This window comes from Carex rostrata, chromosome 18 (assembly GCF_964058835.1).
Source record: "Carex rostrata chromosome 18, lpCarRost1.2, whole genome shotgun sequence".
Taxonomy (NCBI): Eukaryota; Viridiplantae; Streptophyta; class Magnoliopsida; order Poales; family Cyperaceae; genus Carex; species Carex rostrata.
This window is the reverse complement of record NC_135935.1, coordinates 7,317,397-7,343,130: the sequence shown is the minus strand read 5'-3', so window position 1 is coordinate 7,343,130 and position 25,734 is coordinate 7,317,397. Positions and strand designations below refer to the sequence as shown.

Sequence of the window (25,734 nt, the reverse complement as noted above, 5' to 3'; positions counted from 1 at the left end):
ACATCAATAATAAAATACTTCTCAAGTATAACGATAAATATTTTATGTTACATGGATAAATATTTCTCAGACATAGCTGCAACTTTTAGTAAAACATCAATGATAAATACTTCTCAAGCATAATGATAAATATTTTATGTTACATGCATAAATACTTTATGTTACATGGATAAATAATTTATGTTAGCGAAAATTGTTATTAAAGAAAAGTATAATTAATGCAGAAATTGTTATTTTATTACAATATAATTAATGCGGAAATTGTTATTAGAGGACAGCATAATTAATGCAGGAATTGTTATTAAATGACAATTTGATTTAATGCGGGGATAAATAAAAATTATTAGCGAAATAAATGGAGAGATAAAGACTGCTAAGGAAGTTAATATTGAGGAGAGAGGGTGGAGAAAAAGGTAGGACACGGATGAGGAGATTAGTATAATTTTTTTTTTTTATTTTGAACAAAACCCAAAACTTGTTAAATTACCCAAACAGCTAATGAATAGTCTTTCTCTTTCATGACAATTAACAAAACAAAACCAAAATATTTGTTTATACTCCTCTCTTTGTAACGGCAAATTTGGAAAAATGAATACCTGTCCAAATCGTTGAAAAAAGGCCTCCAGATTCTCAACAAAAGGCAACGTTACCCAATAAGTTCTTCCCAGAATACCCAATAGAAATTTCTATTTCGAGCAACTATTTTACAAAAAAGAGAAACAAGGTGAAGCGAAAGCTTTCAAATGCAATAGAGCATTTCAAATGGGAGATACTTTCTGATCAAGAGCAGCACTTGCATAAAAAGTATGCATTTCATATATGTACAACCTTCCATAGTTAGGTGAGCATCCCTAATTATATCATATCAAGTCCTCAGAGAGATAAATCAACATCAATTTAAAAGAACGACTCAACTCGGTGCAAAAAGGAAAAAAAAAAAAAAATTATGACAATGTACAAAACTTACAATTCACTCACCCTAAAAAAGATCAGAGCAAAAACAATAGGGCAAAAAATTGAAACAGAGAAATGGAAAACCCAAATAGGGGAGATAATCAGGCATACTATAAACCCATAAACGGAGCAATCACATGATGCATTGACCAATCTGGAAGTTCAATGCATTGCAGACGTGCAGTTCGATGCATTGCAGCACAATGCAGATTGTGCATTGCAGCTGTCAATCATTGGAATAAGAGGCGACCCAATTCGCGCCTACTAAAAGGTTAATTCAAACTAACTGCAATTTGCTCCAACCCTTCATTCTACCTAATTGGATCTTCTAGAAGAAGTAGAATCTCGTCATCGTCAATGGTTCCAAAATCTATAGCATATTGCAATGGCGTCTTCCCATCCATGTCACTGGCATGTGGGTCCGCACCCCTGTATGAGAAAAATAACTCCAAATGATATGTTCTGTTCTAACTAAACAACAGGGAGAAGACAGAAAACTTATACATAATTAGATTTTGGTGAAGGCAGTAAATTACCTTGCTAAAAGTAGCTTTGCATACAAAGCTCTCCCTTTCAAGATACAGTGATGAAGAGGGGCTCGTCCCCGGGCATCGACAGAATTAACATTTGCACCATATTGCAATAACAACTCCACCATCCCCAAATCAGCCTCTCTACAAGCAAGATGCAATAATGAAAACCCCTCGTAATTTTCTATCTGATTCCCTACTCTCGCTTCCGTCTCTCCCGATATGCCGCCACTACAACTGCTACTCACAGCATCAAAACTACTCAAGGACACAGTTTGATCGGGTATGTAGACCATGGAATGCTGTCTGTCGTGTATGTAGATGGCCTTGGCTAGAGTAAGAGAGGGGTCAGGGGAAGAGAGAGAGAGAGGTGAAGGAGAAGGGAGATCCTGATGTGTGTGTATAGCATTTACATCAGCAGTGGATGCGATTATGAGGCGGTACGCTGATTTTTTGTCATTGGTGCGCACGCTTTGCCATAGCTGGCGCGACACTGCCATGTGGCGCTCAAAGTCTGGCTCAGTATCTCTGTTCACAAAATACTTCTCGGTGTACTGCAAAACAAAAAGGATGAGTATATTGCGGTACTAACAGAAGACAGCTTTTTATATGCAACCAGTCATTGGCACCATACATATATTCAAGGAATCAGCAGCTGGGGCATGCTGTATGTTCCACCAGATTATTTTAATGAACCAAACTATACCTTTGCTTGAATAAATTTCTCTTTTACAGAAATGGAATCTGAGTGCCTCGGCTTGGAGAATGAAACGTGATGAGCTGTAGCCTTGTTATCAGAGCCACCCCTGTAATTTACAAGAAATACAAATGAATATATGAGAAGGAACCATATTACAAGAGAAAAAACAAAAACAAGAAACTCCAACACGACATTTTGAAGTTGGAACTATGCTAGATTAGGCCACAATTTAATTCAAGCTTTCCTAAATGTATCTGTTTTGTAAAATTGGTTCTCAGTTTAAATTTGATAATGCTATAAAAACAACACAAGACAAGACAGTGAAAAGCAACACAGACCCCAAAATAGGTTAAATCTTAAAACAGCGGCAAGCTCATATGATGATGGTAGAACTCACCATATGATATTCATACCTAAACCAATTGCACTTGAAGCCTACAAAAAACAGAATTAAGTTTCATGCAGACTCCTCTTTGCAAATTTACAATAAGCATTAGCTTACATAGACAACAAACTTATTTGATAACTGTGAAAATTGATGAAACCATTATTGAAATAGAAAAGATTAACTTGCAGATACTTTCTCTATAATATAGGTAGATCGTGTATAAAATTTGGTGCAATTTGAAGATTGAAGGGGTTTTAAAAATTTACAGTTCAGATTTATTGGCACTTGACCTGTGACTGAATAATTTGACAAACACACCGAGTTTGATACACAACTATCTAAACTATAGATTATTTATCTACAATTTTACATTTTTATTTTGGTAACTGTGTTGTTGCTTGTCACTGTCATCAAAACAAATATGGTTGTCAATATATCCCCTTCCATTTTCAATACAGTCTGCAAGAAATTGTAAAATTACCTCAAAACATCATCTTGATTTCTTCTGATAACAGACGAGGATTGTAGGAGTTCTTCCCAGATAGAGTTTGCAAATGTATTACCAAGGGATTGAAAGAGATTTATGACAGATGTCTCCCACACTCGCACATCCAGTGTTAGAGATCGCACCTGAAAAATGCCATAAATTTAGTTTCTGTACAAGAAAGGACGAAATAAAACATATATGACGTATTCTAAGTAAACACCATTGAACTTTTCAAGGGACGAGAATAAGTACATCTCATGGAATCGGTCTGTACTAGATCATAACATTACCATTACAGAATAAAAATGACCAGGTTTTGGGTAAATCCAGATGCTATCTTAAAAGACCATGGGAACAAAAAGCCAAATCCAGGGTCTTGATAAACAAAAGATAGTACTTCAGAGTTCACACTACACAAATAAATTTCTCACCTTAGAAATATGAACGCCAAGATTTCGATGAACCCCAGAGCACTCGATACACAATAATATACCTAGATTAAGAGAGGCCCAGTCAGGCTCAGGCGACCCACAATCAGCACAAGTATCGTTCCCGCACACTTTTCTTAGCACATCTATTGGCTTCTCATGCTTCAACACACTTCCTCTGTTTTTACATCTCAAGTTTGTTATTTTATAATATCTCAACTCATTAATATTATTGAAATAAATCACAGATTCACAATCCCTTTTTTTCACATTTTTAATATTGGAATAGGTATCTATATACTAGAGAACTAGCATATTTACTAACAGTTAGAAGATGTATACTATACCAAAAAAAAAAACTTGTTATTGTCACGAGTTGCTCTATTGAGCCCCAATACGCTGATCACAGATGGTCAATGATCATTTATGTTTAAATCAAGCTTGAATCCAATAATTGCAACTTTGGTATATGCATAACAGCACTAGTATAATTGGTATCATCTGCTAAAATAGACTCATTTGACAAAAGCACAAAACCCAGATTCTTTATTTTCACTTTATTTTTATTTTTGCTTCATTTTTACCTGTGGTGGTGGACGCTTCTGACAGAGTGCTCAAGGTAACCACTACCACCACCAGAATAGTTGCCCTTTTCTGAAGAGTGGTCTTCAAGGAGGGTAGAATGGTCCAGGTCTGTCGAGCTGTCAAAAGAACTGCTCTCACTCACTGTCCTGTGGTGACCGCTTCCCGTCGGGCTTCTCAGCAGTCTCTGCAACATTGCAATTTCTGCACATCATATAGACTGTACCAATAATGGTTATCCCTTTTTTTATCAAACATGGGGCCTAAAGTAGGTACTAAATATCAAGTTTTAGATCAAATAATGTGTGTCATCATCACAATCTTAGAGAACTAAATAAATGTAAAACTAATGCATTGTTTGTTAAGTTCACTCCCTCCTCCAAACAAAAATATAAGTGGGAATTTGGACCTGTTCAGGAGACTGAGAGCTAAGCAAAGAGGCAATTACACCTGTTATTTTCTCTATCCAATCCATCTGGTCCATTGCGCTCTCCGCCTTCACAAAATAAAAAATTCAGAAAATATAATTAGCACAGCAGGGGCCAAAAGCTTTTTCTTCTTCTTAAGATCAGTACGTGTGTATGTGTGTGTTGGGGAGGGGGGGAAATGGCAGAACAACTTTTTCTTTATGTTGGGTTATTTTAATTCGAAAACCTAAACAGTAAAACTTAAACCCTAACCGAAAACCTATAGATAGTGAGCCACTGGGAAAGATAATGCGGCACCTGTAACGTGTAATTCTTGGTTGGAGAGATGATGCGGAAGCAGAAACGCAAGTCGGACTGGTCTGCATCAACCTTGATAGTAGACGTAAGTAGATTTACAGTATGTCGTGCAACTGCTTTTTCATCATGAACACCTCCATGGTAGTGTGAGGAAAACCACCGGCTAAGCAAACCTGACCCATGCTCCCCAGACCCACCATGCCCTCTCTGGCTCGAAATGGGCCCACCCTTCAAATATTTTTTTTAAAAAGGAAAAAATGACAATTGTATTTGCAGATAGTGCCCAACACTTTTGCACAAAGAGATAACTGAATGAATAGGTAAGAAATTTGGCCAAGTGAACTTACCGATGGTCGACTGTTTTGTTTGCGATAATAGTAAAGCATGCCTCGGCTGTCAAGCACAAAAAACCGTCTCTTCCAGTCACCTCTTAGATTTGATGATCTTTTGGAAAGATAGCCTTGCCTTATTGTCTGGACCTGAAAGAGCATTTTCTAATGTATAAACAATTGAACATGTTCACTTGCTCAACTGGTTTTCCTTTTTTCACTTCCACACATATTAGTGATTGAGAAAGTAAACAGACTTGAATACAAGCATTTGAAAATATTCAGTTGCTCACCGACAGCATTCAGAAAAGATCATTTGCTAAAGGCTTCTGAAAGCTTTACAGTAATTGGGTACTGTATGGCAACAATTACTACTAAACCCAAACAATTGAACCCTGGTGGACTTGCCATATTACAACACCAGCTATAATCAAACCACCCACAGATGCACTTCAAGATGGACAGAGAAGAAATTGAGTACCTTCCCGGCAGCAGCAGATTGCATGACAGCCTCAATCATCTTATGTGAGCTGCGGCCGATTGCCTGGATGCCATCACCGAGGGCACTTGGAGAGTGGGTAGGAACACTGGGGGACCAGCGGCTCTCTCTGTCTATCTGCCGCTTGAACTCCTGCATCCTCTCTATCAGTGCTGCCTGGTCATAGTTTGACCTTTCCCGAGACTGCTGTGCATATGCCAGCACCTGACATGTGTTTTTCACCATCAAACAGAATCAAATCATGAAGGTTGTCATTCTCTACCAGCTTGAGGTTTTTTAACATTTATTGATTAACATGGTGTCTATTTGATCATGATTCCTTCATTTAATATGTCGGCTGGGTCCTGGTGCAATATAAATACAGCAGTATACAGCCAATTCAAGAGATACTGCAACAGTCTGGTTACCATGATAATGGTCAGCTATATTTTTCCTTTTGTTTCTCATCTTTCTGTGGTTGGAAATTGGAACCTCAGGAACACTAGATATCAGGTCTACTCTAGTAGACACCCAAAGAAAACAAAGAGACAGACCTGTTGTATGTAAGGCTCCATCTGGTGCAAAAGTTCATATCCCTGATCAAAGCAATCAAATAAACCAGCCATTAAAATGCCTTGCAAGGTTGAAGGTAATGAATGAGAAAGATGAAGATAAAAAGTTAAAATGATGGCTGTAGAGTGAGAAACTACTTGTTTAAAATAGCGTAGATGTGCATCCATCGTCCCGCTTACAGCTTCCAAAAATTCAAATCTCTTTTTTGACTCTACATTTGAAAGCGCCGTCACCTAAAAAAGAGTTAAGCATACTTAACGTGAGGCAAGCATACATAAATTACTAGGTGTTCCTTTTCTGAATGAATTTCAATATGCATTAATACACTCAGTATGTGTGTTATTCATCCATCAGTCCATGCAGACAGGCATGCAAGAAGAATGCATGCAATCAAATTGGATATGCAACCAGTATCAATTTTGTTGACAATGCCAAATTACCAACTCTAGCTCAATATTAGTTTCTATATCAAACCATATCATCTCGAGCTTACCCTGAACTACAACTGAATTCAACTAGAATTAACAGCATTCTGAATATGAATGAGCATTTCACGGGCAAAGAAATATAAAGCTCATTTTGGGAGAAAACAAGTAAAATTGTTACAAAACACATGCATAATGACATACGAGATTGAAGCGGGCCTGTTCAAATGAAGATCTTGCACTATGGAGCTCCTGTATAATAAAAATACAGTATACATTATATCAAAATATTACTTGGACCATTTGCAATATATAAATTTAAAAAGAAGTTTCTGGTTTTTTTCTCACATCCTCTATTGCAGACGCAACATCAGGCTTTGTACCTTTTCTCAAAGATAGATATCTATCCCTGACCTATAAATAAATTCAAATAATTTGTAAAAAAATCCAACGAGATATGTAATATACATGATTAAAAAGAACTGATCAAATCTCCTAAAAAATACTTCTTCCCTGCCCTCCTCCTGGGCATAATTTATGCAGAAATAATTTATGTAAAGATCCATTACATGAATATGTCATAAAAATAGCATAATGCTTTAAAAAATTGTACAATATGAAATATTGCATACACAATAAAACTGGAATGTATTGTACAACAAAGGCCAATGGGATCTTCCGTAGTATTATTATGACAAAACTTAGGCAGGCTATTTATAATACAATGGTAATTGATAAATATGAAATAACAATCAAAAGAAAATAAAGAACTGCACCTGGTCGTATATAAGACTAGCCTTGTCAAAGCGCTTTCTAGCATCCTAAAGCAAGAGAATAACTTTATCTTACAATTCCAAACTAAAATCTAAAACCGTATTATATTGAACTAAAAAGGATGGCAAATTTTTCTCGGAAATATGATCTTTCTGTTGTATGAGGCTCTTTTGATAATATACAATTTTGGCTGAATTTTAGAAATCTTAATGGTCTGTGCTTGTCTGTACTCTGCAACAAGAGCTTTCTGGTAGGGTATCATGCTGGTCATGGGATTATGGTGTAATTTGGCCTTATATGGATATTCAACCAAGTATGGATTATGTAAAAGTTCCTAAGCATATCCTTATTACAAATGAGGAGGGGCTTACCTTCACATCGTGCAAATCAACATCTACAAACTGCATCAGTCTGTCATTTAGGATATGTTCGATCTAGTTCACAAGAAAAGGATGAACAAAGTAATCAACATAACATATAAAATAAAAAAAGACAGGTGTGTAAAGACTAAAGAGATAAACAATGATGAATTATGTATATGAGTGAGCGTATGTGAAAGTAAGCAGTAAGCACACTTTAGGATTTACGGAAAAATTGTTCGTCGGTACATTGAATTGAAGGTATTTTTCAGAGGAGAATAAAATATGGTAAAAAACATACTGGTATGATGAAACGGTATGGGTGGTTCCAATAGGAAAACAGGGAGTGTACCTGAGAGCGAAGAACTTCCTTGTAGGTACCAATTTCTCTCAAAGCAATTGTGAACTTGGTCATTACAGGCCCTGAGAGAGAAAGTGAAGATGTTATACTTAAGAATACGTAACTGTTCTTTCTATAAATCAGCTGATTAAGATGTTAAGTTAAAACTTCTGCAGTACCAGTTTACCTGGTATGTGCAATAAAAGATTGATGCCCAATTAAACTCGTACTTGAGAGAGTTTAGCCTCAAATAACCCTCAATTGTGCAAATAGAGCCTCAATTTATTTTCAGGTTAGACCTCAATTATGCAATTGAGCATTCAAAAGAAAGCAGGCTAAGTAGCTAAACCAGTTTTCATCTGCATGTGTGTTTCTGTGTGTATACAGAACTACGTACCTCCAAAAGCAACACTAATGGGATCATTGTGGCCCCCTCCAAAAATTTCAAGAGCGCTTGCAAACGCTATGTCACCATCATACCCTTCACCTAGCCCTTCTCTATAACCAGTACATGAATAATTAAAAGTTTCATCAGAATATTTCACCTGACCACCTGGAAATATAAAATATCTAAAATACCCTTCAGAGCATGAAATATAATACCAGGTAAGTTGGTATCTTTTGAGAAAATAGAGATATGGTTGTACCTGATACCAATAATGCCTCTGAAGTAAATACTTTAGAAAATGGGCTTTTATATAACTATAAAAATGGCACTTACGTGTACTTGCGAGAACCTTTGTAAAACTTTAGGCACCTCTCTCTTAGCAACTCACAACTTTCTTCAATTGTTTGCACCTGTTTTGCATTGATATTTGATAGTTAGGTAACCATTTAATTTACTTGTTCTAAATTTAAACCGCACGTCTCAAATTAAACCAAATTTGCTGAAATTTTACTTTTAAGTTAACACCAAACTAAGCCTGTTAAGGCTGTGCTTCCCAGCTAGTGTGAGGGGGTAAAACTATCAAAGTTGGGCAAGGGAAGGGATAAGGACCTGTATCTCCCACGCTCCTGAGTTTATAGTTTAGAATGTGAATGGCAGTCAATGGAGGAGAATAAGGCGAATCATTTTATATGTTTATCAAAAGTTTACTTGCCCTGAATTTAATTGTACCAGTTTAACCTACTCCCATTTCTCTTCCCCTCGAAAATGACCAAAAATGTTCAAAATAACATCGCTACCATTCTGACCGTGTACAACTAAAGGATGGAAGATAGCAACAACGATCCAGTACTTCCAGTACATGAAGATTAATATTAAAAAGGACAGAAAGATATGCACGGTTTGCTCACTAATAGAAACTCTATGGAAATTTTTATTTTTAAATGGTTTGGCAGTGTTCATACTTGCTGGATAGTAGCAACCAAGAGGGACAGGAATAGGAACTTTTATACTACTAGGAAATCAATTAAAGCAAACACTCTAATTTGAACCATCTTGCAAATGAGCTTCCAAACCACAATCTACTTCAAACCAGTAAAAAGACTAATGATAATATGTGGTAACATAACATGGAGATTACAGTCTAAAACAAATATGATCCAGCAACTGGAGAGATAAATACAAACAATAGATTCCAAAAGAGGATAGTGTGAGCTTGATCATTTGAACCCCGCAAGGATCAACTGGAAGGAGGTCTTGCTTTAATAATGCCAAGTACAGAGGTCAGATTAATTTCATTAGAGAACAAAAGTACCAACCATGTTCGAAACCAGAAACAAATCTGAGAACATCTACTAGAAGCAAGTTCTTAGTTTCTCTAACATTATAGTGTGCTTATTGCAAACTTTGGAAAATAAATTGAATGCAGTTGAAAGTTCCCGAAACTAATAAAACTGTAGGAACTTTTTTACTTTATACTACAGAAATCGAGCCTATTCCGGTGAAAAAGATTAAGCAAAATAAGAAATTTATTAGAATAAAACAAGTTTCAGGGTGCCGATCGCAAATTGCTAGAAATTTTGAATGCACAAACCAAACCTGCTTCCGAAACATAGGAGAATCGTCGAGCTTTGTGAAATGCATCTTGAAGCCTCGATTTTAATACCTTCTGACCAAATCCTCATCAAAATCCTACTAATTCCGATAATAACTTGTAAAATAAAAATGCGATCATTTCATATATTTTCTTCTTCCCTTTCTCTCTTTGAGAAGATAAACTACATACCCCTTCGATCGCAATAGGGGTTAAGAAAGAAAGTGTTACGGGGTTTTGCGAAGAATCTGAAAATGTTGGTGTAGAATATTAATGGAAAGTTCGAGGCAAGGTATGTAAAATGTGGCGAGAAAATTGAATGCAAAGAAACAATTTGGGGCGGAATGCGAGAGAGAAAAAGCGAAGCGAGAATCGGAAAAGGAAGAGAGAGAAAACAGAGAGGAAAAAAAAATAACCGAAATATTTTATTTTGAAAAGTTAAATTTGAACTCTTAAAGGAAAGGAATATTACAAATTTGGAAATTAACAAGTACGGACATGCTAATCGGATCTCAGACAAACCTTTGTTGACATCAAACTCGAAAAGAAATGACAAATTATGTCCATCTCATTTGTTAAAAATTTCAAATTTCAATACGTGCTAATAAAATAATTTTATTAAATTGACGATTCGTCTGAAATGTCACATAAGTTTTTGTAACTACTTTGGAGGTTGTATGGGCCAGTGATGTAAAATGCGATTTTGTTCATACATACGAACGGTCACTGCATTCTGCATATGCGGTATGTAACTTCATATGTAGATTTATATGCAGAAGTACATATGCAGTTTTAATATGCTCTGTTAAAGAAACATAGATAAAATAAAACTAATTTATATTTAAAAACTTGTTTAGTCTAGTAGTTTGTGCGCTTTACCATGTTATAAAGGTTATGAATTCTAATCCTCTCCATCGCAAAATAATTTTTAGGTTTTTTTCAGATCCACATGGACCGTATATTCAAAAGTGTATGAATTTGACTGCATAAGATTTTGTATGCAGATATCCACTGCATAACCATATGCGGGTCATGCCGGCCGCATTTTACAACACGGGTATGGGCACCTTTCAAAATTAATGTGAAAAAATTTGTAACATCAATTACTTTAGTAAATAAATTTAAATTTTGTAATTACATAGATTAGTGTTTGGTTGTGTGGGGTGGAAAAAATGTGACGTAAAAGTTACTAAGGTTGTATTAAAAAATCAGTGGTCTCACTCTCATGGTATAGTTTATATCAGTGTTGTAAATAACAGTATGTGGTCGTTGTCGTCAATTGATTAATCGGAAATAATCGATCTATTAGTCAGAAAAGTCTGTGACAGTTTGATCACCGTCAATGACTAATCGGTTTTAACAGACGTTTTTTACAACACTGGTTTATCCTGAATTTGTATTTGATATTATTTTCAATTTCAATTATAAACACGAGTTTGACATCTTTGAGACATTATTTTTGTTTTCTCTGTAGCGACAAGTATAAAAAAATAAAAATAATATCCATCTAGATATGGACTTGACAGGTTCGTATTTTTATCATTAAAATTTTACCGTCATAACTAAAATATAAATTCAAGAATTACACCGAGAGAATAAGTATATGATTTAGTGACATGCATAGGCGTATGAGGGATTGCATGTTTGAAACTGAAATAATGAAATCTTTTATAAATATTAAATAATTTGATGGTTGATTTCTAACATTTACTAAAAAAATATTAAAATATATAAAATCAAATTAAATCGTTTTGTGTAATTTTGCAATACTCCCTGCAATTTAAATTGTACCAAGATGCTATGTTACGAAGGTAAAGTAGAATTGAAATAGGTTAAGGACTTGAGGATCAGCGCAAGATATGTAGTAATGATTTTCGCTATATATTTTCAGTACAGTTGAGATTTTTAATTACCGTAAATGCATTTCAAAATATTATTAACAGGTGTGTTTAGATATACCAAAATTTAAATAGTTTGGATTTATTATTTAAATTTATTCGATGAATTTTAAAATTAATGTTATTACAACTGAAATAACACTTATATCATAATAACCAGATTCACATGGACAAGAAACTTGTCATAAATACAAAATAGAAGAGTAATAAAATGGTTACCAATATTTCGAGTTTTAGTAGAAATCTGGACGTTTTGATCGACTTTGCGCTCTTCTGAAATTTTTTCTGCCTCCCTCTGAATGTTTGATTTGCAATTCGGATTAAATTTAGAGTTAAAAAAGTAAATTTCTTGAATTATGATTGGCAATTAGAATTATAGGTTATAAAATTAGAAATTAAAGTCGGAGTATTGGAAAATATAAGTTAAAGCATTGTTTTTTTATCGAGTACCTAATCGGTTAACGGGTTTAAACCTAATTAGTTATTTAAACCCGAATCGATATTTTTTGCTCTTCTCTGACGAAAATCCTGAGTCCGGCCCTGCGGATATTAACATATAATTTGAGATAAGTAAATGAATATAAGGGCGTGTTCGGCCAGATCACTATTCACGTGGGAAAAAAAAAATTCAGTTCAACTGAATTTTTTTTTTCCCACGGGAACAGTGCTTTTCAGTTCAAATCCCACGCCCGCGCCCATTCCCATTTGTCGGCCGAACACGCCCTAATGGTCCAATCAGGTGGGATTTCTTAATTTAGGTTGGATCAGAAATTAAGGTGAGGGGTTGGCCGGTTAGATGAACTAAATATATATATATATATTATATATATATTTTAAAATTTCGGTGACTGTCTAGGAGGAGCAATCTTTCGTACGGATGTGGTCCATGTCCAGTAAGCATGCGTCGGACTCGAAATCTCTGGAATTATAAGCACTTGCCACTTAGTCTTAGCAAACCTAAAAGAGGGAGAGGGGGTTGGGAAGGCTAATTATCACCTACCGGTGTACCGGTGAGAACAGCGCTCCTGTTTGTTTGGCCAACTGAATCTATTCTCTGAGCTAACCCTAATTCACACCAAAAAAAAGGTGCATGCTGGTTATCAATGTTTATTTAGGAGGTGTATGGATATGGAAGGAGATCACCTGTCTCCTGCGGTGCAGGAAAATTCTATCCCCTCAGTCACTGCCGGGTGAAACTGATCACTGTTAATTTTTTATTGGGGGCTCGCTGACATTGACTTTGGGTACAAGAATTTTCTGCCCCCAGGGAGGCAGAGAATTCGGTCTATATGGATATATCATGTGCAAGTTCCTTTTTTTTTCAAATACCATAATTAAAAAATAAATAAACCAAAACACTCTTATTTTGTCAAAATTCGAGAATTATTCAGGCTGCAGAGCCAATCCGTGTACTCATTTAATGGAGACCGCACAGCCGATCCGCAACTCTTGACCACAGCCTGTCGATTCAATCGATGGCTCAACAATATTTTTTTTTTGTTTACATAAATATTTATAATAAAACCAAAAGCTCAAATTTGAGGTATGTGAAACGACCAAAATATTTTAGCACGAAACAACTCAAATTTGAACCCCCAACACGATTTCCAAGTAAAACAAAAAAAAAATAGAAAAACTGAGGTCGTAGATTGAATTTGTAGACTCCAATTCAGAACGCGGATTGTCTATACAGTCTGCATATTGATAGAATTCTCTCAAAACAAGGGTTTTTTTTTTTTATTATGGTTTATAAAAAAATTTCGGTACCCTGTGCCTGTTCCTTATTTTTATCAACACCCCTGTGCTTCTTCACTGTTTATTTGTCTATTGTTTGGTACAAATAGGAAAAGGCAGCATATTTTCTTACCTCTTTTATTTTGGTTTTAGGTGCCTACAAGAAGACCAAATTAAATACGATCCCTAGCTGTTCTTCGATTTATTTTTAATAAGGACCACTCTTCCGGAAAAAAAAATATATGTGTAGAAATTTTCATACGTACGGAGAGTACTTTGCTTTCAACAAATATAGAAAGATCTGAATCAATGAGTTCAATCCATATATATAGATCAGACTCAATGATTTGGATCCATCGGTATATATTTTTTTTGTTTTGAACGGTTGAAAAGGCAATGCAAATGTCACATTTCATCAGATCCTAAGTGGATCGGCCTCAATGACGAAGATCCAAATATATATATTTTTTTAAAAATTTGATCGAGAAGAAGAATCCATAGCTGTCACATTTAATCAATTAAGAATTTGATTTTCATCATTGAGACCGATCCATTTTTAACTTGATTTTTTGTGGCACCTATATTTCAGATTTTCTCATCAACATCTATTTTAAAAAATATATATATATATATTGATAGATTTGAACTATTGAGTCAGATCTATATATTTTGATCGGACTCATTGAATCAGATTTTTCTATATTTGTTAAAAACAAAGTACTCTTTTTTTGTTTCTATACGTGTGATTTTAATAATTTCTATAGAAAAAAAATTCCCTACCCTGTGCCTGTGCCTGTACCTTTTTTATTTTTTATTAACACCCCTGTTCCTGTGCTTGTTCACTGTTTATTTGTCTATTGTTGGGGTACAAATAGGAAAAGGCAGCATGTTTTTACACTTTTTATTTTGGATTTAGGTGCCTACAAGAAGACCAAATTAAATACGATCCCTAACTGTTCTTCGATTTATTTTTATTTTTTTAACAAGGACCATTCTTCTCTTCTGGCATATGTCGCATGGAAGATAACATTGCTTACAAAAATGGCACGAAATGCTGTTCGCTTGTTCAGTGGGTAATCTTTATTTTATTTTTGGTGGCATGGCAGGCCGTTGAAATCATCACCTGATAACGTAGAAGATAGATATTTTTTTGCATGCTTGTTTTGTTTCTTTTGTCAGCAATTTTGTTCATATTTTCAGCTATCTTCTTCTGAAAGGCAAGGCCCCCACAAAGATCAAAAATCAAACAAGGCTAAATTTTAGTAGGGTTTTGAGACGGACCGTTTGATTTTGATCAGATGATCCACTTGGTTATTGGTTACTCCAAACTCCAAAGTTAACGGTGTCAAGTAAAAGTAATGTATAAGAGTGATTATTACACAGACAGAGTTCAAGAGAGATTGTCAGAACTTTATTGTTGGGGAAATGGAGGGGAGAGATAATCATCATACATTGAAAGTTTGAAAGAAGTATGAAGTTTCAGTCAAACTGTTTTTTAATATTTTTATCTAAAATACTACATACTAATTACTAAATGAGGACGGATCGGATGACACCCTTTTTTGGTGATATCGAATAGCATCGTGCATTTTCAAAGTTTTCAAAGTTCAAATAGTCGATCCAAACCGTTTAACTTGATGGATATGTTAAAATGTGCTTGCAGATCAAATTTTATATTTTTCTGAATTTTTTTACTATTTATTAAGTATTTAACAAAATCGCTATGTTCAGACCGTTGAATTTTTGTACTCATCTTAATAAATAGTAAACAAATTCAGAAAAATGTAAAATTTGATCTGCAAACATATTTTAACATATCCATCAAGTTGAACGGTTTGGATCAACTATTTGAACTTTGAAAATGCACGGTATCATCCGATATCACCAAAAAAGAATGTCATCCGATCCCTCCTCTTACTAAATTACTCATGCAGTAATATAGCATTTTTAAGAAAGAGCAAGAATCAATTGATATTTTTTCTCTTGGTTCACTCTTTTGGAAAGTAATTCTCTTGTCAATTATTTTTACATCCATGTTCATGTTCGGTGAAAATAATAAGAAAATAGATATGGTAACGGGCGGATTCAGGATTTCTGTCAGAGTAGGGTACTAATCGAATTTAAATAACTAATTAGGTTCAAATCCATTAACTTATCAAGTACACAATTGCAACTCAATCCCTATAACTATGTTTATTAAAAATATGTTATAATAATGAAATTGATTGACACCGTATTGAAATATTTTTTCTATGTTAATTAAATATTCGTTTGACATAATTTAAAGTGGAACTATTATTGACAAATTAGCAAATTGAAGTTAAAACTTAGATAAAAATTTAACTGAAATATATGTATTGAATAATAAAATGTTTATAAAGTTCTGCCCGGCCCATTTTCTTAGAATTGTAATGATAAGTTTCACCGTCAGACATTTATTGTTCTCTTCTTCTCCCTCATTATATTTACGAAATAGAGCATATGACAGTCATAAACAAAAATATGCAAAATCGAGCAAAGCACAAAAGGAATCGATGTAAGAATCAGACTAGCTCAGGCCAGGAGTAAGCACTACATCGTTGTAGGAGTAGGCACACTGAACAATTAGTAATGGATCAAAAATTCAAATTCAAATCAAGGAATAAGCACTTACCTACCCCAATTCCTTCTTGGGTCTGTCCATGATAACGTGTGATTATCTTGTCATTACGATCTTTGTAATTCATAGTTATTGCGCTGTTCATAGTAAAAGTAGATTTTTTTTTTATTCCTGCTTGAGGGGAATCACTCCTTTTGAAAATAAAATCTATCATTGATTTTATTTAATTCTGATGGCTGTCGCTATTTGGAAATTTAATATTCTATAAAATGTAGTATTTATGAGGCTACATATATTAATTGTTGTTGCTCTAAATCTCAATTTAAGCATTGGCCATAAAGAAGATTGACATACATTTCCTTTCTCAGTTCAGTTGAAACCGAACCAAATTAAGCAAACCAAAGTTATAATTCAGTTTTAAAAATAGAACCGAACCGATTTAGCATTGTAACCGAACCAAATCGAACCAAAGTTTTATTTCGGTTAGTTTGATTCAAACTGAAATATATTAATTTTTATTTAAAGAAATTGATTTATAATAAAACGAAGTATATTAAGAAATAAACCGAAGTATTTAAAGCAACTGATTAAAAAATAAACCAAACTATTAAGAAATAAATGGGGACAGTCTGAACCAAATTCATAATATATAAAAGTTTGGTCGATTTAGTTATTTTGGTTTTGAAAATTTTCAAACCGAACCGAACCAAATTATTAAATCGAAAAAACCAAACCATTTATCCAAACTAATTTGGTTCAGTTCAAAACTGACTAAACCGGATTCAATGAACACCCCTACTGGTAAACATCTGGCTTATCCTTGTATTTTATTAAACTTTCCCATAGGATTGTTTTTGTTTTAGTCAGTCTTTAACAATTTATAGCTGTAAATAGCAATGTCTTCGTTAATAAATAAAAAGTTAAGAGTTTCTTCAAAAAAAAAAAAAAGTTAGAGAGAGAGAGAGAATTGAAGAAGGAAAAAAGAAGAAGCTTGTAACTTAGCATGTTGAGAACCGACCTAACCTGACACATTAGAATTCAAGGTGGGGCCCAACGAGCGAACAAATAGCATCACTTTATGGGAAACTGTGTCTTTTACCTCCGCTGTAAAATTTACCAAAGTGATAACTTTTTAACCTAAAAAAACTGACGGGTGGGTCATCGGCAAGTTTTCAGCAAAACCCAAACACAATAATTAATTAGATAGTAAAGAGAGCCTGTCTCGTTTTTTTAGGGTAAAGATTTTAACAGAGCAATATTGGCTTCACCCAGCACACGGACTATTGAATAGAAATAGATCTGCATGTGGTTCGTGCACTGCATGAAGTCGAAACTATTGTGTAAAAATCTTTACCTTTATATTCACATTAAAATTGTTCGAGGAAGACTCGGGTGCTATGGATAACATAAGACTATCCGTACTACAAATTCAAAAACCTATCGAATAAACTTCAAATTTCAATCTAAGCAAGTCAGTAAATTAGTTATATAATAAACTTGTAGAATATCAAATTTTACTATTTTTAGAATTTTTTTTTACTACTTTTCTTATTTATGAAAGATAACAAAAACTGCCTTAAAAATTAAAGGAAAAAATTTCAAAAATAATAAAAATTAGTATTCTACAAGTTCATTAAATCGAAATTTAAAGTTTATATGATAGATTTATGAGACTGTAGCACGGATAACCTCATGCTAATTGTTCGGCGAATCTGTATACTTGACTCGCTATATCATTGTTATGCCAATAGAGCAACAGAAAATGTGCAACGCCTACTTTCTTTCTTTCTCTTTTATTTGGGTTTTTTTAGCTTTTGCTTTCTATGTATCTATCGGTGTTTCTTTTCAGCTTCCTATTTATTCTTTCAAAATAAAGCGAATAGAAGAAGATCACGGACATTGCTGATTGAGTTGCTTTCTGGTTCTCTTTTCAACTTAATCGTTTTAATCCCCTGCACGATGAATTTAGAAGCGTGTTGAAAAAAATATAATCATGACAATATTAAAAAAGTTAAATTTTATACATATAATATTGGACGATGGGGGTTTCAATATCTCATATTTTATATTTTCGTTTTCAAAGTCTAAATTGTCAATCTGAACCGTTCAACATGATATCCATACTAAAATATGATTAGATATGAAAGTTTATAATTTTTAGAATTTTTTTTTATTTTTTAAGATGGGTAGAAAATTATTGTTTTTTTAACGATCCAAAATCAGTGATTTTGTACCTGTCTTAAAAAATAGTAATTTTTTTTTAATTATAAAATTTCATCTCCAGACGTAAAAAATAACCAATTTTCCCTTTAGTATAAATATTATGTTGAGCGGTTCAGATCAACACTTTGAGCTTTGAAAATGAAAAATATAAAATATGAGATATGAAAAGTATTGGAATCCTCCTCATATTGGACATACAGATGTAATAATTAAATTTCATACAATTTAAATATTTTTCAAATGACACGTTAAGATTTGTTAATTTAGAGATATTGGAATTTTAAGTCATTTGACAAATCACACTTATAACATTGATTTTATAAACTTATCTTTGAAGAAATTTGAGATTTAAAAAAAATTGTCAAGTAATTTTTTCTCTTCAAAAATTAATTTTAGAAACAATTTAGATTTTTATAGACAATCAGTAAAAAAATAAAAATAAAATGCACAATTGGAATCACTTAAGTTTAAAATATCTTATTTTACAGTCGAGTAAATTTGTTCTATATTTAAGGATGCTTGCAAGTTGCAATCAATAAAATAGTATTCATTAAGTTTATCTGTAGTTATTTATGAATAGAAGACAATGTTCATGTTGTAAACTTGTAATATCAATATCTAGACATTAAAACTGATGCACAGTAGCACACCCACCGCTATTTCTTGTTATCAGAGGGGCTAGATTGATATTTATTATTTACGTAGTATTACAGGGTCTTATTTATTAAATTGCCTCCTAGGTAATGGAGTAAAAAGGGTTGGAGATTCCATCATGAGTCCAGCGCCTCCTCTTTTTCGAGTGCGTATCCTCTGAGATACCTCATATTTTGCGTGACCGATGTGTCAGGTGCCTATTCGGGGTGACGTAGGGGGCCAGTATTATTTTAGCTTTGAGATTGGCGCAGAACATATTGAAACGGTTGAGATTTTCCGAAATGTCACGCAAAATATGAGATATCTCAGAGGATGGAATTCCTCTTTTTCGAGGGTCTAGGAAGTCTCAGCTCATCTCCGGCAGTAATAAATCAATGATAATTCCTGTGTGATCTCAGACGTCTAATTCGGATCGGACTGTTTCTATTTATCCTGACTTTTTACCTTCCAATCCAGTCCTGCTCATTCTTAACCTCCGATCGGAATTGAACGGTTCTGATCGTGTAAGGATCATCCAACCATACAATTCGAAACGAGCGCGAACCCAATCGTATGCAGTGACCTAACGAATTCGTATCCTCTGAGATATCTCAAACTTTGCATGACTTTTTGGAATTTATCAACCGTTTAAATAGTTTTACACGAATCTCAAAACAAAAATTATACTGGCCCCCTGCGCTATCCCCTAATAGGCACCGGAGTACCGGACACATCGGTCACGCAAAAATTGAGATATCTCAGAGGATACGCACTCGTGACCTAACCTTGCCTCTAATCAGATCTCCACTGTCGAATCGCATAAAAGAGATCCAATGGCAAGAGATTTGAGACGATCGAATTCCTGCCTACTTTGTTGCCGTTGGTGCAACTAGTATTTTAATATTCGGTTTATATACGGTGTGGGGTTGTATATGTGGATTTTATGTGAACTTATAAATGTGAATTTTAAATGAGAATTCATATATATACAAAGGAAGCAGCTAACAGTCCTCCAACTGCAGTCCCCCAAAAATCCCCGGAGATTTTCAACTAATTCTGTAAACATCAATATTAAATCATGTAAAAATCAATACTAAATCCTGTAAACTAATTCAACAAATCCTGTAAACATAAAAACGCGTGAAAACGGTTAAAAACGCGTGAAAGCGGTTAAAAACGCGTGACAGCTGTTGAAAACGCGTGACAGCTGTCGAAAACGCGCGACAGCTGTCGAAAACGCGTGACAGCTGTTGGGGACCACCTTCTGTGAACATACACATAATATCCTGTAAACATACACATATTATCCTATAAACATACACATATAATTATGTAAACATACATAGTGTACTTAAAATTATAGCAGTTGAAATATCCTGTAAACATACACATATTATCTTGTAGACATATACACATATTATCCTATAAACATACATAAACATACACATATAATTCTGTAAACATACATAGTGTACTTAAAATTATAGAAGTTGAAATTATGGCAGTTGTGGCAGTTAAAAACGCGTCAGAACTAAGCTAAAAAGGGAAGACTTTTATACACGGAGATTTTTGGGGGACTGTAGCCCGGGGGACATTACCTTTTCTCATATACAAATAAGTATACGGTAATATGTGATGTAACCACTGTTAATATACTATGAACCGGTAATATGTAGTATAAACCATTGTTAATATACTCTAAATCGGTACTTTTATCACTGTTAATATCTAAACCGGTAATATGCTCTAAACTGTATATTCATACTGAATATAGATTTTCTATTCAGATAGTAACCGAATAAGAATATTCAACCAAATATTCAGCCGAAAAAATCGAATATTACTATACTTCCGTGGTAGATTGCTTTGAAGCAACCAGTAATTCTTGTATAAAATATTATTTTTAGCAATCTCCCAGAAACTTTTTGTTTGTCTTAAAAAATTTGTTATCTTGATAAATTAGACCTTCATATTTTCTGGTTCATTATGTTCATCTATAGTATTTTTGCAATTACTCTCAAATAATTTCAAGTATTAATTTAAATTTAGTCAGAAGCTGTGAATTTAAATTTGTCGACAAAAGTTCTCAACTTAATATTATGAATAAATGAATTAGTTTTAAACAACGAATTTTAGAGTGTCTGATCATTCAAAATATCTCATATGTGTTGTGAAAAACAGTTGCCAACAAGATCAACTAATCGGGGCCGGACCCAGAGTAGAAAAAGGGAGGCAACCTGTTACATCTGCAAAAAAAAAAAAAAAAAATATTCGTAAAACGTTATAACGTTTTTAAAACGTTATGTAACGTTTTTCACTGTAAAACTTGATAAAAATGGCAATTTTATGAATGCTGAATTCAATTAAAACGTCATAACGTTTTCAAAAAACGTTATAACGTTTTATACACTAAATTATGCGTTTTATACACTATTTCCTACGTTTTTCACCAGCTGAATCGTTATAACGATTTACCAAAACGTTATAACGTTTTATGCGACAATGTGAGGGTCTATTTAGCAAAATTCTGTGTCTCTTTCTCTCTCACTCTGTCCCTTCTCCCTGCCTGGTGTGTGTTCCGCCCCAAAGAGAAAAGAGAGAGAGAGAGCTCCATTATTTCACGAAAGTTCGGGAAATCGAAGGTAGGAACGAGAAATTGGACGTAGATCTCATCTAGCTCTCCCATTTGGTATTCCCTTCTCTCCTCTTCTCCCTCAAAATCCGAATTTCACCATTGTTAGGGTTTTTCGTTGTAAATCCGAGATTTGTGTTTGAATTGCTTGTAGACTGGCTCCTTGAGCCTCCTTGGTTGTTTATGTGTCGATTCTTTTCCCGATTTCATTTCGATTTTGGATTTCCATTTCTAGGGTTTTTGGTACCAAATCCGAAATTGGGAAATGTTGTTGATCGCTTAGGCTAATCCGACCAAATAGACTTATAATCGGTAAACCTCTTTCTCAACCTTGACATAGAGCGATTAATTCAATTTTCGACCAAATTAGGGTTTAATTAATCGGCAAATTGAATTGTTACGAGAACCAAAATAGTGAGACGGTAAAGGAATTGTTACCAAATTGGAATTGTGTATGGTCTAGAGGACCCAAACGTGAATATGAGAATTGATAAGAGATGTTAAGTAATTAAGACCAATGAAGAAAGGGTTGACACCAAAATATATGAATTTCGTTAAGAAAAGTATAAAGAGATTAATACAACTCAAGCAAGCACCCGAACAAAGGTTAAACCAAGGGTACATTTAATATAGGTGTAGGCTCGGTCGAGCAAGACTTTGCGGGACATTTCGAGACGTCTGATCCATAACTAAGCGGTACGCTCGTCGTAATCAGGTGCGGGATTCTTGGATTTGTTTGATGTTTCATTTTCAGAAATTAAATTATCTTTTCCGATTGTCATGTTGTGTGATTGATTGTTGCATACTTGGAATTGTCATGTTGTATGTTTGATTGTTGCATAATTAGAATTATGTGAATTGTGTGCATAATACATCTAAAACCGAATTGTTGCGGTATGGTTGATTTGCATATTTGTATGGTTGTCATTTTGATTGTTCTCTTATGAGTTGACTATGGATAAAGGTCACCACAAATTGATGATTGTGAAATGATATGTGAATGAATTGGCAAGGTTGAGCTGTATCAGCTAACTTGAGATGATATTTGAATGAATTTGCAAAGTCTGCTAGCTGACTTTGATCCCAGGATCCTAATGGCCTTAGGTGAACGGCCCTCGAGGTATCCCAGTACCAGTTGGGACGAGGGGTGGGTGACTATATGTATATGTTGATTGTGATTGTGGGTGACCTATGTGTGACGTCTGTGGCTCGGGGGCATTACCCTACGTGGTAATGCATTTGGACGGTCAATGGACTATGACGACATTCTGATTTATTTCATGTGAATTTTCATTTTATGACTTGGAACCAGACTTTAGTAAATGGTTAAGCCAAAACATTTATAGATGGGTGTCAGATAAAGGGTCCAGCTCGGTGGAACATCTGTAGGTGCCAGTAACCCTACAGATGAGGGTTTGATAAAGGGTCCAGCTAGGTTGAACATCTATAGATGCTACCAGCCATAATAAAATGAGTCAGGCCAAAAATGTGTTTGTTCAAACTTCATCTTGAAAATTCCTTAAGTTGTTTTTCATTCGATTATTGTTGTCGAGTACATGCATTCATTTATATATATATATTGTTATAGAACTGCTAATGTGATTTTGTATGGATTTCATTTTTGAACATGGAGTCTGATTGCAAGTCCAATAATCTAACTGTGGCAAATTTCGCACTGAGAATTTATTCTCACCCCCTCCCTTTGGGTCATTTTCAGGTTTATTACACGGATATAGAGAGACGATTCTGGATTGCGAATGACAGCATAACCACACATAATTTGGGATTTGGGTGGTTGAAACTGACAGGATGCGGGAGACAATTCTAAATTGTAGTCTGCCGTATTCTGTCAGATAAATCTTGTAAGGAATATAGGGATGTGGTTATTATGTAATGGTGTTATTGGTAATGCATATAAAAGATCCACTGCCTTGCGTATATATATGTCTTAATAAATATACGTGGCAGGCTGTTATATCCTGGATTTGGGGTGTGACACAACCACTTTCTGAATTTTGAATTTTAGTAGTGATCTATCGGTACCGATCAACTTTGTCTCTTTTTGGAAATTTTTTTGTCCTCCTCTGAATGTTTAATTTGTAATTCGGGTTAAATTTAGTGTTAAAATCAAAATAAATTTATTGAATTATGATTGGTAATTAGAATTATAAGTTAAAGCATCATAAATTATAAGTCTAAGTACTGAAAAATATAAGTCAAAGCATTTTTTTTATCGAGTTCCTAATTAGTTAATGAGTTTAAATCTCATAAGGTATTTAAACCTGATTCAATATTTTTTTGCACCCCTAGACGAAAATCCTGATTCGCCCCAAATTCGAACGACATTGGTGTGGATCGGAATGAGTGATTGAACACCAAATTGTTTGGACAATTCCGAACTAATTACTCGGTTCTTAATCAGACATTGCATTGTGACGATCAGTTATAAAAAATGTCTGTTTTGGCCGATTAGTTGTTGGCGATAACCAAACCGTCATGAATTTTTTCTATTAATCGTCCGATTATTTTCGATTATGGCCGATTATTCCCGATTAATTGCTTGGCGGTACCCTGTCCGTCTGACGACCGCATACCGTTATTTACAACACTAGTGACGACAGAGGAGAGAGAGAGAGAGAGAGAGAGAGAGAGAGAGAGAGAGAGAGAGAGAAGATGGATTGGTATGTAGAGACGAAAGGGTTTTTGTTTGAAATAGAAAGAATCTTGATGAATGATCCTTGTTTCAATTATTTCCATCTTCTTGATAAGTCAGCCTCTCAACTCTCATAAATTAATTATTTTCATTTTTACATTAAAATTTCTATTTTTGTTTTAAATAGAATGAAGTTACAACCGTAATGCTCGACCCCTCTAAACAAAAGGTCTTGTCCTACTGGCTCAGATACCGTTGTTTGATACATTTTTGAACCATTGATAAAGCAGTCTTGTAAAAGACGTTCTAGTCATTGGCAGTAATTAAACCGTTATGGATTTTTTTGACTAATCGGATAATTATTTCCGAATACTATCAGTTATTTCTGATTATTTTTAATTAATCGTTTGGCGATATCTTGTTCGTCTGACGACCGCATACTGTTATTTACAACACTGAAATAAAGTAATTGGACCAACCTGTATCAATAACTTTTCAAAATAAATATAAAACCATTCAATCAATAAAAGATGATCATGACACACTTTTGTGATATTATTGGGTGTAAATTGATTTATAAGATCACGAACAAAGAAATAATGTATATGCACACAAGACGAGTGAGTTGGCTATGAGCAGTAGCATAGATGAATGGGGTCAATTGACTCTTTTAATATTTTTTTTTTTTTGTATTTCTATGTGATTTTTTATATAATTTAGAGTAAAATGTTATGAAAATTATAAAATCGATCCCTATTAAGTATGAAAAAAATTACATGATTAATTTATAATTTGTGTTTGATCCTTATAATTAAAAAAATTGACTCCATCTCTAGCTACGAGCGAATCCTTGCTACTTGGTAAAAACAAAAAATGCATTTAAATCTTGAGACGCATGTATATATTCATATCTATATTCCTCGATACGTAACAATCTAACCACAGATATTTTTAAAGGTTCTAAATAACGCGCTATAGCGTTTTCAGACCATAAAAGCTATGACGCTATCAGCGCTATAGCTATGCTATTTGGAGATAGCGCTGTTTTTTAACCAACCCGCTATGACGCAATAAATCTTTGGATTTTTCCAAATTTATATATAAAAACCTTAAATTTTCATGAACAATTTTGTTGTTCTAGGAAATAATAAATGCTGGTTATATATTTTTTAAGATCTTGGCCCTAAATTGTGGGATATTCAAACATGTTACATGTACCGTTATGTATATATTAACAAAATTAGTAATCAACAATAATAAAATACCACATCTTTTTATTTAATACAAAACTGTTACAAGCAACGAACCAAC

The 25,734-nt window shown here is 34.1% G+C and overlaps 1 protein-coding gene across 1 annotated transcript; it reads right to left on the bottom strand.

Moving 5' to 3' along the window:
• Positions 1 to 840: 840 nt before the first annotated feature.
• Positions 841 to 10,491, bottom strand: LOC144569164 (ADP-ribosylation factor GTPase-activating protein AGD3-like). Its single transcript, XM_078319373.1, has 20 exons — positions 10,057 to 10,491; positions 8,794 to 8,870; positions 8,470 to 8,570; positions 8,085 to 8,155; positions 7,745 to 7,807; positions 7,376 to 7,420; positions 6,948 to 7,013; positions 6,804 to 6,851; positions 6,312 to 6,407; positions 6,156 to 6,197; positions 5,605 to 5,826; positions 5,142 to 5,273; positions 4,795 to 5,022; positions 4,479 to 4,565; positions 4,072 to 4,256; positions 3,491 to 3,665; positions 3,054 to 3,202; positions 2,191 to 2,290; positions 1,491 to 2,038; positions 841 to 1,383 (listed from the first exon to the last, which is right to left on the bottom strand). The coding sequence occupies exons 1-20, from the start codon at positions 10,099 to 10,101 to the stop codon at positions 1,266 to 1,268; spliced, it is 2,598 nt and encodes an 865-aa protein (XP_078175499.1). The 5' UTR covers positions 10,102 to 10,491; the 3' UTR covers positions 841 to 1,265.
• Positions 10,492 to 25,734: the final 15,243 nt, after the last annotated feature.